The sequence below is a fragment of the Microplitis demolitor genome, chromosome 4 (genome assembly GCF_026212275.2).
Source record: "Microplitis demolitor isolate Queensland-Clemson2020A chromosome 4, iyMicDemo2.1a, whole genome shotgun sequence".
Taxonomy (NCBI): Eukaryota; Metazoa; Arthropoda; class Insecta; order Hymenoptera; family Braconidae; genus Microplitis; species Microplitis demolitor.
In genome coordinates this window covers 19,473,185-19,488,738 of record NC_068548.1, presented here as the reverse complement: position 1 = coordinate 19,488,738, position 15,554 = coordinate 19,473,185, and the positions used below count along the sequence as shown (strand labels likewise).

Genomic DNA, 15,554 nt, shown 5'->3' with positions numbered 1-15,554 from the left:
AGTACTTTTTCACCATCTTCCCATCACTTTGCTCTCTTTTAGCCTCAGTTTTTTTTTCTTTGACTTTTTGGCGTTTGCTTTACGTGTCGTAACACGTTGGTTGTTATAACTGACAATTTTACCTTTTACTCTTATATATTATTAATCTTCTATTCTATTTATTATTATATTTATTATAATTATTGTTATTATTATTATCGTAATAATTATTACTCATTTGCACATAAAACACAGACACGTTGAATTACTACTTGCGATTTTAATAACTCAGTGAGATGATAAACAGAAAGTGATGATTAGTGAGGTTGTGCATCTTGTTATCTCTGACTGATAATCAATGGATTTCTTGCGCACACACGATATGTATTTTTTATCATCACCTATGAGCCATATGAAAAATCCAAAACCATCTCAGACTCAGATGTTCACGGCCATAGAATATAGATATATATAACAACTGACATTTCATTGGTGGTGATTGGTGACTGTGTAGTACATATGTGCAATGTCTATGTACATGTATATGACTAGTTGATCTAAATGATGATGCAAAACTGTGCGAAAACTTTAAAAGACAATAAACTTTACTCAGCGTTTAGTAGGTCTTGTCGTGAGGAGGCTCTTGAACTAAATTCCCACCCGCTACTTTTTTATCACTTGTCCAATCATAAACTTTTTATTTTATTACATGTTTATTTAAAACTGGTTTTCCATTGGTTAATTGTGAGTCATTATTGAATTTATTTACCAATCATTACAAAATTATTAAGCTACTGTTTACATGAAGTTTAAAAAATTTTTTTGTTGACTTCGCGCCCCCACTTTTGTATTTTTTATTATGGCTTGTAGTCGCGCAATTATTTGAAGATATTTTTTTAAATTGTTTGTAGAGGAAAATTTAAAATGGCATTTCGACAAACGTGGAGATTGTTGGCAAAAAAATTTGTTCCAGCTATGGTAGAGTATTCTTTTTTATAACTAATTATTTGCTTATTCACGTGGTATTTATTTACAGTCTGCAGGAATACTACTGGCACGTTGTGATGATAAAAAAAAATTCGAAAATGAAAGTATAGTTAAAGTTAAAGTACCTAATTTAGATAAATTGTCGTATGATTACATGATAAAACAATCGGCGGTTGATGCTGTCAATAGTGCATCGCAATCTTTGACAATTGCTTACACTGCAATTGAAAGTACAAGCCGGGAATACAGGTTAGTTAGGAATCATAATTATTACACTTGAGACCATTCTTAGAGAGTTCTCCCACTTTTTAAAAATTTCAATGACAACTATATGAGTAAACGTAACAGATGATTTTTTTAACTACATATAAAAAAATTAAATAATTAAAATAGTAAAATTGAAAAAAATCCATGTACTGATTTTTAAATTCTCTACATGTGCATTTTTTTTATTTTTATTTTATAAACATTTTATTTTATTATTTGACAGTTCTTAAAATTGTCAGATGTCTGCTAACTTTACTGTCTTTTTAACTGTCATAATCGTATCAACATTTTACCAATTAATTAAAACATTAATTAAAAAAAAGACAACGCAGTTGCAATCTTGCTGATAGGTTTAAATAAAAATTACAGTTGATATCAATTAGGAGTTAAACGAAATTTGGAAAATAAATTTCATTAAAATCTTCGTCAGTTTTTAAATTTGAATTGTTAAAATTTGGTAGGGTAAAATTTATTCAACGAATTTCGTTCGACTCCTAATTGATAACAACTTTAAGTAATTTTTTTTAAATTCTACGATTATGACAGTTGAAAGTCATTGCATATTTTTAAAAAGTGGGGGAACGGAAAAAAAAACTTAATTATTTATTGAATAATAATTTATATCTATAGATTATTGTTATCACAATTAATGAGTCTTATGGAAGATACTCTCATTTATCAAGTAACTGATGAACATGAAGATTTAATAATTGCCGCCCGATCAGAAGTTGAAACCAAGAAAAAAATTTTAACAGTAAGAATTCAAATGTGGATATTTAATTTCTATTGGAGCACTCAAATAAAAATATGATACTGAAAGTAGCCGACATTTGATAATTTTATTGTTTTCAATTACTAATTTAATTATCGTCTGAAAATTTTTTAAAGAATATACACAAGAAAAATTCTGTCAATTTTTTTAAATTTTTGCCTGTCAGTATTGACTTTTTTTTTGAAAATAAATTTTTTAATGACTACTACTTTCAGCATCATATAAAAATTTGAAATTGACATTAAATGTTGGACGTTTCATTAATTATATATCACATTAACAATTTTTATTATTTGCTGATAAGATTAAAATATATTTGATGAAATCTCCAGATGTTTATTTAATTTTTCTAATTCTTGTGAACTGATGATTAATAATAATTTAATTATTAAATAAATTAATAGGATTTAATAATATACATGGAGTATGTCCAAAGAATGGTTGAAGCGGTGTCAGTTGTCAGTAATTCAGCAGGAATGGATAATTTGGCAATGACTCTTTGCCAAAGAATGGACGATGCTCTCAAAAACAAAGATCGCGAACTAGGTGACAATCAGTTATTAGAAAAAGCGTACTATAGATTACAAGAAAAATGTATCAAAGAAAGGTGAGTAAATAATTAATCTCACTATATACTTAGTTTGTAACTTGAATTTTAATTTTTCAGCTGAGATTGTTGAACGTTTTCTTTTGGTCAGACAAAACTGATGTCATGTACCAACACATCTAGACTAGACAATATAATATTTATTGTTTAATAAAAAATAATTTTCATAAATGACAATAGTAAAATAAAAAAAAAAATTCTAATCTAATCTATTCGCTAATGGAAGAACATTGTTTCTTTGATGATAATGCATCTTTACTGTACAAATCGTCTATATGAATAGAGACAATATGACGACGTGGTACCATAACTAAACCAAGTGCTCGTGGTTCTGTGTGTTCTTCTGGTAAAAATTCCTCGCAAGAACCAAGAATTATATTAGCATCTCTGTCAGTACATAAAAATGCTCCTGTTAATATACGACCGTCTGTTATTTTTACTAGTAAATATCGATTTAGCCATGACCTCAATTTTTCTTTAGCACCAGGTTCTACGTTAGGTGATGTCTGTAATATTTTAAATATTTTATATATAAAATAAAAATCCAAATAAACTGATTTATAAATCAATTATATAATTTAATTAATTAATTAATAAATATTAACCTCTCCATTTCCTTGAACGGATTTATTTTCTACTTCTGAAGAATTTGCTGTTGAGTCTTTCATTTTAATTATAAATTTTATATCGTAAAATTAAAATAATCAGTCGCTAACTTTTAGCAAATATATGATGCATATATTGTGAAGTAAATTAATTAACAAATCATTTAATTGCATAAACAATCTCTTTGTTGATTTAAATATATAGGTTAGAGTTTTAGCTTTGATATCATGAGTTTGACATTTGATTTATTTTGAATTCAAATTATTTTTATTTAGCGAATTTAAAATTATAGTTCTCAATTTGTTTTTGAATTTTTTATGACACTAGCACTTTTTACAATACATTATTAATGTCTTTAAAAAAAGTTTATGTATTTTATTATTATTATGTGTAGCTACAAAGTGCTGCTATCTGATGTCAACATTTTGAATCATCAGTTGCTTAGTCAGACGAGATTATTTTTTAATAATTTTGCAAAACTTAAAAATTACGCATAAATAATAATAATAATTTAAATTATGATTAATGTAAATAAGTAATATTTATTTCAACAATAGTATTTAAATATAACAGTTGAATATTAAATAATGAGTTAAGTTCTAAATGTCAAATTTATTTATTTACTACAAATGTGACAGCCTTCAATACTCGGACTAGGTTTGCTTGATTTAGCTGCTGTCAATTGGCCAAATTGTGTCTATTGTCAAAATAATAAATAAATTATTTATCATTAATTGACTGTTGATTAATATTTAAAATTAATAAAAATGCATGACGCGTATGAATCAAGTCCTATTTTAAAACTCACTGTCCAAATTGAATCTATGGCAGCTTATGGTAAAGTATTTTTATCTACTTTGTAATTAAAAAATTAATTTATAATAAAAAGTGTCTATGATATTTGATATTAATTATTGTTACAGATGATAATTTATTAATTGGAACACGCGAAGGTCATTTATTAATATATAATGTACCTTTAAAATCAAACGAATATGGAAAATTGGAGTTACTGAGATACAGTAAAAATTTCAGTAAAAAAAGAATTGTTCAAGTTGACGTGGTACCAGAATATAATTTATTAATTCTTTTAACAGGTAATTGAATTTTAGTGATTTATTATCATAGTATATTGTGTGACAAGGAATGAAACAAAACGATTTCAGACCAGGGTAAAGTTGGTTGACATCACCTGCAGTTTAAACTCGTGTTTCATTCTGAGTTACATACTAGATTTTTCATGATTACCTGCATTGGAACTTAAAGTTTTAGTATCAGCAGCTAGTTATAAACAAAGTAATGTAATACCAATGGTGTGATCAATTACTAGCTTTAGCGTGAATTGTCATTTGCAATTTATAATTAAGCAGAAACCATAAATACTATTTATAATTCACACTAATTTTTATAAAAATTAATCACAGTCAGAACTGTCATTTACAGATGTGGTGATTAATGCCTGGTATACCAAACTATCACTGCTATACTTTTGTATACCAGGCATTAATAACCATATTTGTAAATAAAATTGGGTAGGTGTCATTGAGACAGAAGTTTATTGGACAGAATTTTTATCATGCACATTTTCTTTATCTAGATCCTGCTTACTCAGAGTTTGATTACCTGTAATCCCAATTATATGTGACTGTTTTAAGATCTTCTTTACACATAATTTTTGAATTTGTAACTTGTTATTTAGAGCCAGTTTTTAATCTAAGAATTTATCAATTCGGGATTGAATTTTCGTTGTCAACTATATTTACTGTAGATATATATATACTGGCCCAAAAATTAGAGTATACGCAATAACGATTTTGTCCAATAGCCTTCTGTCTGAATGACAGTTACCCATAAAATTAATGGTCAACAAATTACAAATATCAGAGTTTAAATTTCAGAAGCCTTTAGTCAGCGGGCAGAAATATTATTTGCTTGTTCCCAAGGGACGAAGCTCATGTTTCTGTGCACTGACTGGAGGCATTCATAATTATCGCGTTTGCTAATATTCATTCGCAGCATTGGATCTGACTGGCTGTAAAGACACTGAAACTTCAAGTTTCGATGCTGGTATCATAAAAAAATAATCAATTTAATTTTTTAGATGATATTATTTGCGTACACGATTTAAATTCCGTTAATATTCAACAAATAAATCAATTACCCAAAACTAAAGGAGCAACACTATTTGCTTTGGATGTTATACGTGCTGGTAGTCTAACTGGAGTACGATTATGTGTAGCTGTTAAGAGAAAACTTCAATTATACTATTGGAAAGCAAATAATAATAAATTCCAAGATTTAGGTGATGAATCACGTAATGAAATATCATTGTCAGATGTACCACGTGAATTAGCGTGGTGTGGAGAGACACTGATAGTAGGTTTTCATGGTTTGTCATACACATTGATAAATCTTGATGGTAAAACCAAAGAATTATTTCCAACTGGTAAACCACCAAAGCCAAGTATTACTAAATTATCCGATAACTCATTTGCTTTGGGAAAAGATTCACAATCTATAATAATGAATACTTCTGGAGACTTGATACAACATAATCCTGTAAAATGGACTGATTCACCAGCAGCTACAGCATGGGATGATCCTTATTTACTGGGAATAGTACATGATACTCTTGAAGTCTATACATTAGAAGGTTCGTTGCATATTCAGACCTTGATGGATTTTAATAAAGCCCGACTTTTATGTAGATGTAAACAGGGGAGAGTTTACGTGGCTTCGATTAGTCAAGTTTGGTGTGTTAGCTCAGTTGATGTTGAACAACAAATACGTAAATTACTTGAACAAAATCAATTTCAATTGGCTTTAAAACTTACTGTAAGTATTTACGTACTTTTTATAATGATAAGAAAGTTTATTAAAAATTTATTGATAGTAAAATTTATACTTTTAAGAGTTTATCAGACACTACAGAAGAAGAAAAGGCAAAACGAACGTATAAAATTCAAACTCTTTATGCTCATCATTTATTTTGTAATAAAAAGTTTCAAGAAGCGATGAAACAATTCCAAGAACTAGGAACAGATCCTTATGAAGTTATAAGATTATTTCCTCATTTAGTATCGCAATCGGGTAACGCTAATGATGTTAATGAACCAGTTGCTGGATTACCAAAGCTACAAGATCGTGATTTAGAAAATGGACTATTGGCATTAATTGGTTTCTTAACTGAAGTGCGGCATAATTTGATGGGTGGTACCGATTCAAAGGATAAAGACAGTAAAACTGAAAAAAATAAAGACAAAGATAAAAAAGCTATGACTGCTGTTGCAACCGAGCAGTTACTAAAAATAATTGATACGACATTATTAAAATGTTACTTACAAGTAATAAATATATTTGTAATTTATTTATTTAATTAGGATTTTTATTTGTCAATGCTTCTTCAATTATTAAGTTTACAGACAAATGATGCATTAGTTGCTCCATTACTGCGGCTCAATCATTGTCATCTTGCTGAAGCTGAAAAGACTCTTTTGATGCATCAAAAGTATCCAGAGTTGATTATTTTATATCAAACAAAAGGGCAGCACAAGAAAGCTCTTGAGTTGCTGGAGAAACAATCCAAGCAGAGTGATTCAAGTTTACGTGGAACTGAAAGAACAATTCAGTATCTCCAGCATTTAGGAAAAGATCATATGGATTTAATTTTAAAATTTTCTGGCTGGGTATTGGAACAAGATCCAGAACAGGGCTTGCGTATATTTATGGAAGATATTCAGGTAAGAAAATATCATTTATTAATTATCATTGTTATTATTATTACATATTATTTATGTATTAATTTATTTAGGAAGTGGAGCAGCTTCCAAGACCAAAAGTTTTAGATTATTTACTCCGTTGTCACAAAGATTTAGTGATAACTTATTTAGAGTACGTGGTACGAGTGTGGGAGGATGAGAATCCACTCTTTCACAATGTCCTCGTTCATCAATATAAAGAAAAATGTTTGTCATCAATGAGTCTTGCTGCCACACCAGCAGAAAAACAAAATGGCGAGCATGTGCGACAAAAATTACAACAATTTTTAGAAAAATCAACTCAATATACTGCCGAAACGGTACTAATTCAATTTCCATCGGACTGTTTGTATGAAGAACGGGCTATTATTCTCGGTAGATTAGGTCGTCATCATCAGGCGATATCTATCTACGTAAATTTACTCAACGATGTACCAAGGGCAATTCAATATTGTAATAGTGTTTATGCTAGATACGAAAGTAAGCACAAGATAATTTACATAACATTATCATAAATAATTTAAAAACGTTTATGGCATTTAATCACAATATCAAATGTTTTTTTTAAAGGTCAAAAAAATACTGAAGGTGGTAAGTGTCAAGATGGGGCTGACGAAGTTTACGTGACACTTATTCAACAGCTTCTTAAACCTGAGCCATTTTTTGTAACTGGTATATAAATATAGATCTTGAATTAATTTATTAATGATAATTAAGACCATTCTTAGACAGTGCCCCACTTTTTAAAATATGCAATGACTTAACTGTCATTAACATATCAAAATTTCATCAATTAATTAAAACCTTAATTGAAAAAAGGACAATTTCGCTGACATATAGATTTAAAAAAAAATTCTTATAGTTGACATCAATTGAGAGTTTGAATTTTCAAACTTTGTAGGTGAAAATTTATCTAAAAAATTTTGATTTAACTCCTAATTGATAACAACTGTAAGTAATTTTTTTAAAAATCTATATCAACAAAATATCAATTACGTTATGCTTTTTTCAATAAAGGTTTTAATTAATTAAAAGAATTTGAATACGGTTATGACAGTTGAAAGTCATTGCATATTTTTAAAAAGTATGAGACACTGTCTGAGAATGGCATTAAAGGGTAATTATCATTTAATTTATTTAATTAAAGGTTCATCAGAAATACAAAAAACAGCTCAACCAGATTTAGAAACAGCGTTAGAATTATTAGAACAGTATGCATCTAAAATAACTCCAATTAATGCTCTTGAAGTATTACCAGATAATGTTCCAATAGGAAGGATAAGACATTTTTTGGAAGCTAGTTTACACAATCAGTTGAGTGAAAGACGGAAAACTCAAGTATTAAAAGGATTATTACAAGCTGAACATCTTCAAGTACAAGAACAGAGGATGCATTACGAGTCTAAAAGTGTACTCATGACTGAATTTAATATATGTCCTGTGTGTAAAAAAAGATTTGGCAATCAAAGGTACGTATAATAATTTAAATTTACTATTCCATCACAATAAGTAAATATTATAAATAATTATTTATATTTACAGTGCATTTGCAAGGTACCCTAATGGAGAAATCGTTCATTACTCATGTCAAGAACGTAAAACGTAAAAAATTAAGTAAATTTAATCGTGATAATAATTTTTATTATGTAAAATATATTATTAATTATTAAATAATTGTATATTACTCAATTTTATTAACTGAGATAATTTTTATGCAGCCTGAAAAATAAAAACAATTTAAAAATATTTATAATCTAATTAATAAAATACGAATAAGGTCATGATATTTTTGTATCTTCCGGGTTTATTTACAGACTTACTAAATAATGCTCATATTTATATATTAAAAAACACCAAAATATCTAACTTATCAACAAAAATATATTATTTTACAATTAACAATAAAAATTATAATTTAAATTTCTATTAATTTAATTTATCAAAAGTTTTATTAAAAAACAAAAATAAAAAATTAACAAATATTTTAAATTTACGTGCAAATATGAATTTGTCCAATAAAAAGCCCGGGTAATAAACTGCTGAAGGATGGGGCGTGCCCGGTACAAAATCATGTTGATGATGTCATGATCGAACTTGTATCCTTACGCCGATGCGATATTACATACAATGTGTACATATACGAAATTTTACAGGAACGAATTAATTAACCATCGTACCCCACCCTATCTTCTGTCTTAATTAACGAATTTAATTAATCAACAATAATCCAAGCTGTCCATAAATATTTTATTACCTTTAAATACTTATTTATTTTTCCGCCTCCAGAACTCAATACTCCAAAATACCAAAAAATTTTTCTAACACTTTATTTTTAAAAAAGTATTTAAATTTAAATTATTTTACACATAAATAAAATTAATTATTATTTAAAGATTGCAATAATTTATTGATTAATTTTTTTAACGGAATTTAAAAGGTAAAATAATAAAATTAAATATTTAAGTAAGAACTATTTTTTGAGCGCGTATTTGAATGGCGTAATACTACAGTAAGTTGCGCGCCGGTTCAGTTGAGTGCGAGAGTGGCAGCGGTTGTACGGAAAAGCCGAAGAGAGTGTGTGTTATTATTATATATATCTTACGTTGGTTTTTTATTCTGGTTTATTGACGTGCATGTTTTATGTGCAAGTGAAGGTGTTAATTGGATTTTCGGTGTGTTAATAAAACCCGGTAAGTTTAAATATTTATGTTAAAATAATAAATAAATATAAGATTCAAAATCTACATACTACTAAGTTATGAGTTGACCAGGGGTAGGAAGCGCCGAAGCAATTTTTATGTAAAAATGGCGTGCTTTCGTCTTCACTCTGTATTATTTTTGAATCCGGAGATATACATTTTGTATATATATTTTTTTAAACCCACAAATGGTTTGTTTAATTTATTATTATTTATTAATTATAATTAAATTGAGTTTATTTTATTGTAGAGCGAAATGGTCGATAGTCAAGATTTGTCTCAGCTTTGGTTTGTTGAAATAAAATTGTTTATTTTTTAAATTTATTTATGATATTATTTGTCTTGATATAAAATCAGAGAGAATATGAGATTCAATAGTATCAATAGACCTGTTCTCTCATATTTATTTCAACGATAAGAGTTATTTTATCAGAACTTTTTGATAGAGTACATGTCAAGACAACCTGTCCACCGGTGACCTAATTCACTCGTATTTCAAATAATTATTATTTTATTGTTAACCGTATCAATGCGATAAACTAGATTATCAATTTAATTATAACTATTGAATTTAGTTTACACTAATTTATTTAAATTAGTTTTCAATGGAGCATTAATGATTGTTATGTTAAATACATATATATAATTGTGTCATGACAAATTTAGATTGAACTTGATATTTAAAACAAATTTATCTCGCAATAATATAATTGTCGTCGAGTTATTATTGTCTATGATTCAATATGATACTGAAGTTAGTCGACGTCAATTAATTTCATTTTGACAGGAGCGACATCAAAAAATTTTTTGAATTTTATAAACAAGTTGCTTGTAAATAAAATTTAATTTTTGTAAAATGCACAAAAAGTTTTTGATGTGAAATTTATGAGTGTAAATGTAGCAGACATCAGACAAATTCAAAATTATAAATAAATAGAGTAAATAATTGAAAAATAATATTTCTAAAAAGTGCAGTTATTAATTTAAAAATTTTTAAAATGAGCTTTTTTTTTTTAATTTTATTTTATTAATTATTTACTCTATTAATAATTTTAAATTTGATGTCTGCTACATTCAGATTTATGTGAAATTTTCAGGATTTTGAAGTTAGCAGAGAATTATTAATTTTTGAATTTTTTTTACCAAGTTAACTTAAAAAAAATAAAGAAACTAAAAATATGGACATGTAGAAAATTTTAAAAACTACAGGTGCAATTTTTTTAAATACTTTTTTTTTAAATTTATCATTATCAAAAAAATCCAAAAATTATTAGACGTCAGTCAATTTTAGTATTATAATAATTTTTTTTTAAAATGACAAATTATAAAAAAAATAATATTTTAAAAAATTGTACCTGTAGTTTTATTAATTTTCTACATGTGCATATTTTTAGTTTTTTTTTTTTTTTTTTTTAATTATATTAGTAAAAAAAATTTTTACATTATTGAGTGTCCGTTAACTTCAGATGATTCAACAACTATATATTTATTAATACCTATATATATATGAATATATAATATTCTCGAGATGAGAATATTTATTAGCGGTAATTGCGTATTTAATCGATTATTTTTTATTTTACGTCTCTATTAGACATTTTTCCAAGTATTTTATTTTTGATATTTTTATAATTTATTTATTATTTATCAATACATTTACCTATTCTTATATTATATATATATATATATTTTTTTTTATGTTGACAGTCGAGCTCGTATCCGATAAATTTACTTGAATATCTTTTACCTAGAGCATTATTAATCACTGAAATATTTAAAAATACCCAAGGGAATTAAAAGACGAAATTGTTTACTATTACGACATATTTTATGTTCGTGTAATATATTCGTGTACGTGTTACCGTTGATGTTTCATGCTCAGAATCAATGAATAAATTATTAAACGATCGGAGAAACAAGTCATCGGCTTTTTTTTTATCTATATATTTTATTATTCTCTGTAACTGATATTATTTGAATTAAATTGAAGCATTTTTATAAAATCTCGATATATCACTTGTCAGTATCGTAAACACGAGTTGTTTATTTAAAAAATTTTAAATTTAAAAATAACTAGTTACTGTAAACCTTGAAACAATAGAGTGATACAACTATTTAAATACAATACCGGTTTGAAATTTAATATTTTCATTACAATAAATATGTTTTTATTTTATCTACAATTACTTTTGTTATTTTAAATTCTCATAATTATTAAGGTGTTGAGATAAGTGATAAATTAATTGTTATCTTTGTTTAACTGATGACTTTTTCTCAGTATTTAAGACTAAATAAAAGTATAGTAAAATTAAATAAGCAATTGGATGAAGCTAAGACTTAAGTATCGCATTTCATTGCATTTAAATGTATTCCAAAGTGAAAAAGTTTATGAAGGAACGTATAAAAATAAATAAGGAATGAAAAGTATATTTTATTTTTAGAATTTTAGGGTTTGTTGCATCTGTTTGTTGCACTTAGAAACTTCTTTCGCGCCTTTTCTATTATTCAAAGCTTATGAAAATTAAATTATTTGAATTTTCAAAAATTCATAACTCAAAAACTATTGAGTGTGCATTCGGAAATACTCTAGTTCTAGCTCTAGCCAATCATTTCCATATAGCGATTTAAAGCTAGATCATTTTCGAATCCACCCAAATTAAACGAAATTTCATAAGAGCAATTTTCATTTTTAAATTTCTCAAAATATCTAAAAAAAAAATCTGATCCCCAAAGAAATATTTTTCAAACAATAGCTTGTAGACAATGAATTTTCGGGTTTTCAAGAAAAATAATGCGATATTCGGATTCTACGGGTCAAAATATTAAAAAAAAAAAAACTTATTTTAGGCGGGGAGTTCAAAATATATATGAAAAGGCGATACAGCGACTAGACTAAATTAAATTATTATTATTTTTATTTTAAATAATTATATCAACTGCGTTCATTAAAAACATATATTATCTATACGTACAAATGTAAACAGTATAACGTTTCACAAACCACACCTCCATTGTAAGGTTTTTTTTTTATTTAAATAAATTTTCTCCATGCTTTATCATATTTTTCACGGGTACGTAAACCCGCTCCACTTTTCCCCATCGACTCTTTACGTGTACTTTTAACGTTACTTGTCTACTAGTCAACGTTAACACGATACAATTATACAAGCTTATTATATACTTATATGACCACGCACCCTTTTTGTTTTCTGCCCTACATTTTTTTTAATCCCCTTTATTTATATATTTTATCTCAGATCCTGTTGATTAATTACGTCAACAGATTAACAATCTTACAATAAAATAAAATAAATTCACCAAAAGTAACAATAGACTTAATTACTTTTTTTTTAATTACTGTTCTTTTATTTTTTAGTCTTTTTTGTTATCACTTCCGGAGTACTACGAGACTATACATAATTCCTCTTCAAGTAAATGACGAAACTAACAGTCCAGATCAGTCGACCGTAAATTAACGTAAATGCGGACGTGACGTAGCCCCGTGTTGGGTTAGAATCACTACATCATATAGCCCATGTTCCGTTAAGACTTATTCTTCCCTGCATCGCTTTTAATTTTTTTTTCTACTCCAGAATAGGGAACGACCGTCTGGTATTCAGTTTCTTTAAAATTACTCTACACGCAGAGAAAAATATTGTAGTTTCTATTATGTCTAAATTGTAATTATTACAATCGTAGAATTTTTTACTGTAATTATCTTAATATATTAACAATTACAATACGTATAGTCGATTTTAATATCAGTTAAGATAGTGGAGGTGACTCTCTTACAAGTAAAAATTACTATATAACATAAGAGAGACTACTATATTCACACAATAGTTTTTGTTACATTGTAAAAAATTGGAGGTGAATTCGGAGTAATTACGGATTTTATTTAAATTTGAATTCACTTGTAGTTCCGGAGTTTTAGAAAAAAATCAATCTGCATATGGAGTAAATAGGGAGTTTAGATCTGGATTTTATTTAAATCTGCATTCACTCCAATTTGGACTTATAATTTTAAAATAAACTCTTTTTCGGAGTTAATTTCACTTTGAACCGTAGTTTCAATATTTAAATAAACTCCCCTTTGGAGTAAATTTTATTCCAAGGGGATTAAATCAATACACAGTGATCTGCTTCATCTTCACTCTGGATTTAATCCGCAAATGTTTTACAATATATATTAACATAATAGTAAATACACTGCGATAATGAATATTAAAAATTTTTTTTTTTGTAGCCAAGTAATCAGAATTTAAAAAAAAATAATTTTTTAATATTAAAGCTTTTTGATCAAAGTACACTTGAATACAGTATAGCCAATGAAAAATTAAAATTGAGAGCGTCGACAGAGCCAAGAAGGTCAGCCTAAATACTTGAGATTGACCCTTAGTCGCTCAGTCGTGACTTCTTACTTATTCATCATCACTACATTGCTTTTATAAATTCCTTTCTTTTGTCTCTTATGCGTCTTTATATTTTTTAACTTTTGTAGTGTTCAAGTAAGAGAAAGTATTGACGGTTAACGACCCTGAAGACGGGCTATTTTTTATTTTTTTTTTTCTTAGGTTTCTGTCTTCCTTTCATTGCCTTACTTGACTATTGAGTATTGAGCTAAGCAACCAGTCGTAGTCGTCGGTGTCACCGCAAGTTTTCTGCTGGGGCTAGAAGACGTGGTACAGGTGTAGGTTTATTAGCACGTATGAATGATGTGACAAAAAAGTCCTTATTGTGAGTATTAGCGAAGTGGTAACATGTACAAGTACCAGTGCATGTATAGGGAACACACATAAGTAACCGGCGCCGCGTTGACTGCATCGGAAAATCAATAGTCGTAGTTTGTGTGTGTGTGTCTCGTCTCACCTTGGTACCTTAGGGTAAGATAGAGAGTAAAAAGAAGTAAAGATAGGAACAAGAATTTTTTTTTACTTCATTATTTTCGTTTTAATTTATTTAAAATAATTAATTACTTTTTTACTTCGAAAATTTACTCCAATTTAAAGTTGCAAAAAATTTTTAATTTTAATTATACTTTAAATATATAAGTAAACAAAGGATTTATTATTTTGTAAATAAGTGATGAAAGTAATTCATTGTTTTGTTAATCTGGAATATTTAAAATTTATCTATTTTTAAAATTTTTATTTTATTTTAATTACACGCAAAGAATTATCTAATAAATTTTATCCGTTAATTGTGAGTAAAATTGGGTATGGATGAATAATTACTGTTCTGTTTCTAGATAGTGTTTAATTATGAGGTAGAAAAAACCAATTTCGTGTAACTTTTAAATAAAAACGAGTAAAAAATATAACAAAAGGAATCAGTTTTTATTCTTTCTGTATTTATTTTGTTTGCAGTCCAGGTTTACTGTAAATTGTAGGGTCAATTTTATTGAAGAATTCTCTCCGTGTATGAAAGATTTTATTGGTGAAGAAAAAATAATTAATTTTTGAAAAATCATACAAACTATTTATATTAAAAATATTTTTATGATAACGATAAGTAGTGATAAAAATTAAATATTTATACAGATTAGATTTGTAAATTAGAATTAATCTAAGACAGCTAATTAATTATTTTTTTATCTTTTCTATTAATTATTAAAAGAAATTATTGTATAAAAAAATTTTTTAATTTATTTTATTTCATGGCTGTAATTATGAATAGTTTTTTTTAAGTTTAATAGAACTTATTTAAAAATTTAATCAGGTTTTTTCCAGTAAAAGAATTACTGTTATAATTATTTACATTAATTTATAAATAAATTGATTATTTACAGACTTATATTGATTGAAATAAAATTTCAATTAATTAAATGATGTAAAAAGTTGTATGAAAGAAAAGAAAACTTGATAGTCTTGATAAAAATA

General features: G+C 26.9%; 4 protein-coding genes and 1 long non-coding RNA gene across 10 annotated transcripts in view; 3 read left to right on the top strand and 2 right to left on the bottom strand.

Moving 5' to 3' along the window:
* The first annotated feature begins 814 nt into the window (after positions 1–814).
* LOC103568210 (uncharacterized) lies at positions 815–2,760 on the top strand. Its single transcript, XM_008544964.3, has 5 exons — positions 815–957; positions 1,016–1,215; positions 1,864–1,987; positions 2,410–2,612; positions 2,673–2,760. The coding sequence occupies exons 1-5, from the start codon at positions 904–906 to the stop codon at positions 2,674–2,676; spliced, it is 585 nt and encodes a 194-aa protein (XP_008543186.1). The 5' UTR covers positions 815–903; the 3' UTR covers positions 2,677–2,760.
* On the bottom strand, positions 2,642–3,594 carry LOC103568211 (N-alpha-acetyltransferase 38, NatC auxiliary subunit). Its single transcript, XM_008544965.3, has 2 exons — positions 3,218–3,594; positions 2,642–3,118 (listed from the first exon to the last, which is right to left on the bottom strand). Exons 1-2 carry the CDS (start codon positions 3,278–3,280, stop codon positions 2,822–2,824), a joined length of 360 nt encoding a protein of 119 aa, XP_008543187.1. The 5' UTR covers positions 3,281–3,594; the 3' UTR covers positions 2,642–2,821.
* Positions 3,595–3,663: 69 nt separating this feature from the next.
* On the top strand, positions 3,664–8,722 carry LOC103568213 (vam6/Vps39-like protein). The gene is made up of 9 exons (XM_008544967.3): positions 3,664–4,055; positions 4,142–4,315; positions 5,320–6,053; positions 6,131–6,562; positions 6,641–6,958; positions 7,030–7,456; positions 7,547–7,648; positions 8,124–8,445; positions 8,519–8,722. Exons 1-9 carry the CDS (start codon positions 3,986–3,988, stop codon positions 8,580–8,582), a joined length of 2,643 nt encoding a protein of 880 aa, XP_008543189.1. The 5' UTR covers positions 3,664–3,985; the 3' UTR covers positions 8,583–8,722.
* The window catches only part of LOC106693388 (uncharacterized), a 21,743-nt gene continuing 12,566 nt past the window's right edge, over positions 6,378–15,554 (bottom strand). Inside the window, exons 2-3 of the long non-coding RNA XR_001345124.2 lie at positions 6,561–6,698; positions 6,378–6,461 (exon numbers count right to left, since the gene is read on the bottom strand). This is a non-coding gene — a long non-coding RNA (uncharacterized LOC106693388). The remainder of the gene's footprint in view (positions 6,462–6,560; positions 6,699–15,554) is intronic.
* Positions 9,412–15,554, top strand: part of LOC103568212 (spectrin beta chain) — a 27,547-nt gene continuing 21,404 nt past the window's right edge. For 3 of the 6 annotated variants that reach the window (XM_053738203.1, XM_014440838.2, XM_014440836.2), the window contains exon 1: positions 9,412–9,666. The gene's annotated coding sequence lies outside the window, so the exon portion shown is untranslated. The remainder of the gene's footprint in view (positions 9,667–15,554) is intronic. The other 3 variants (XM_014440840.2, XM_014440839.2, XM_014440841.2) reach the window with 2 other exon arrangements.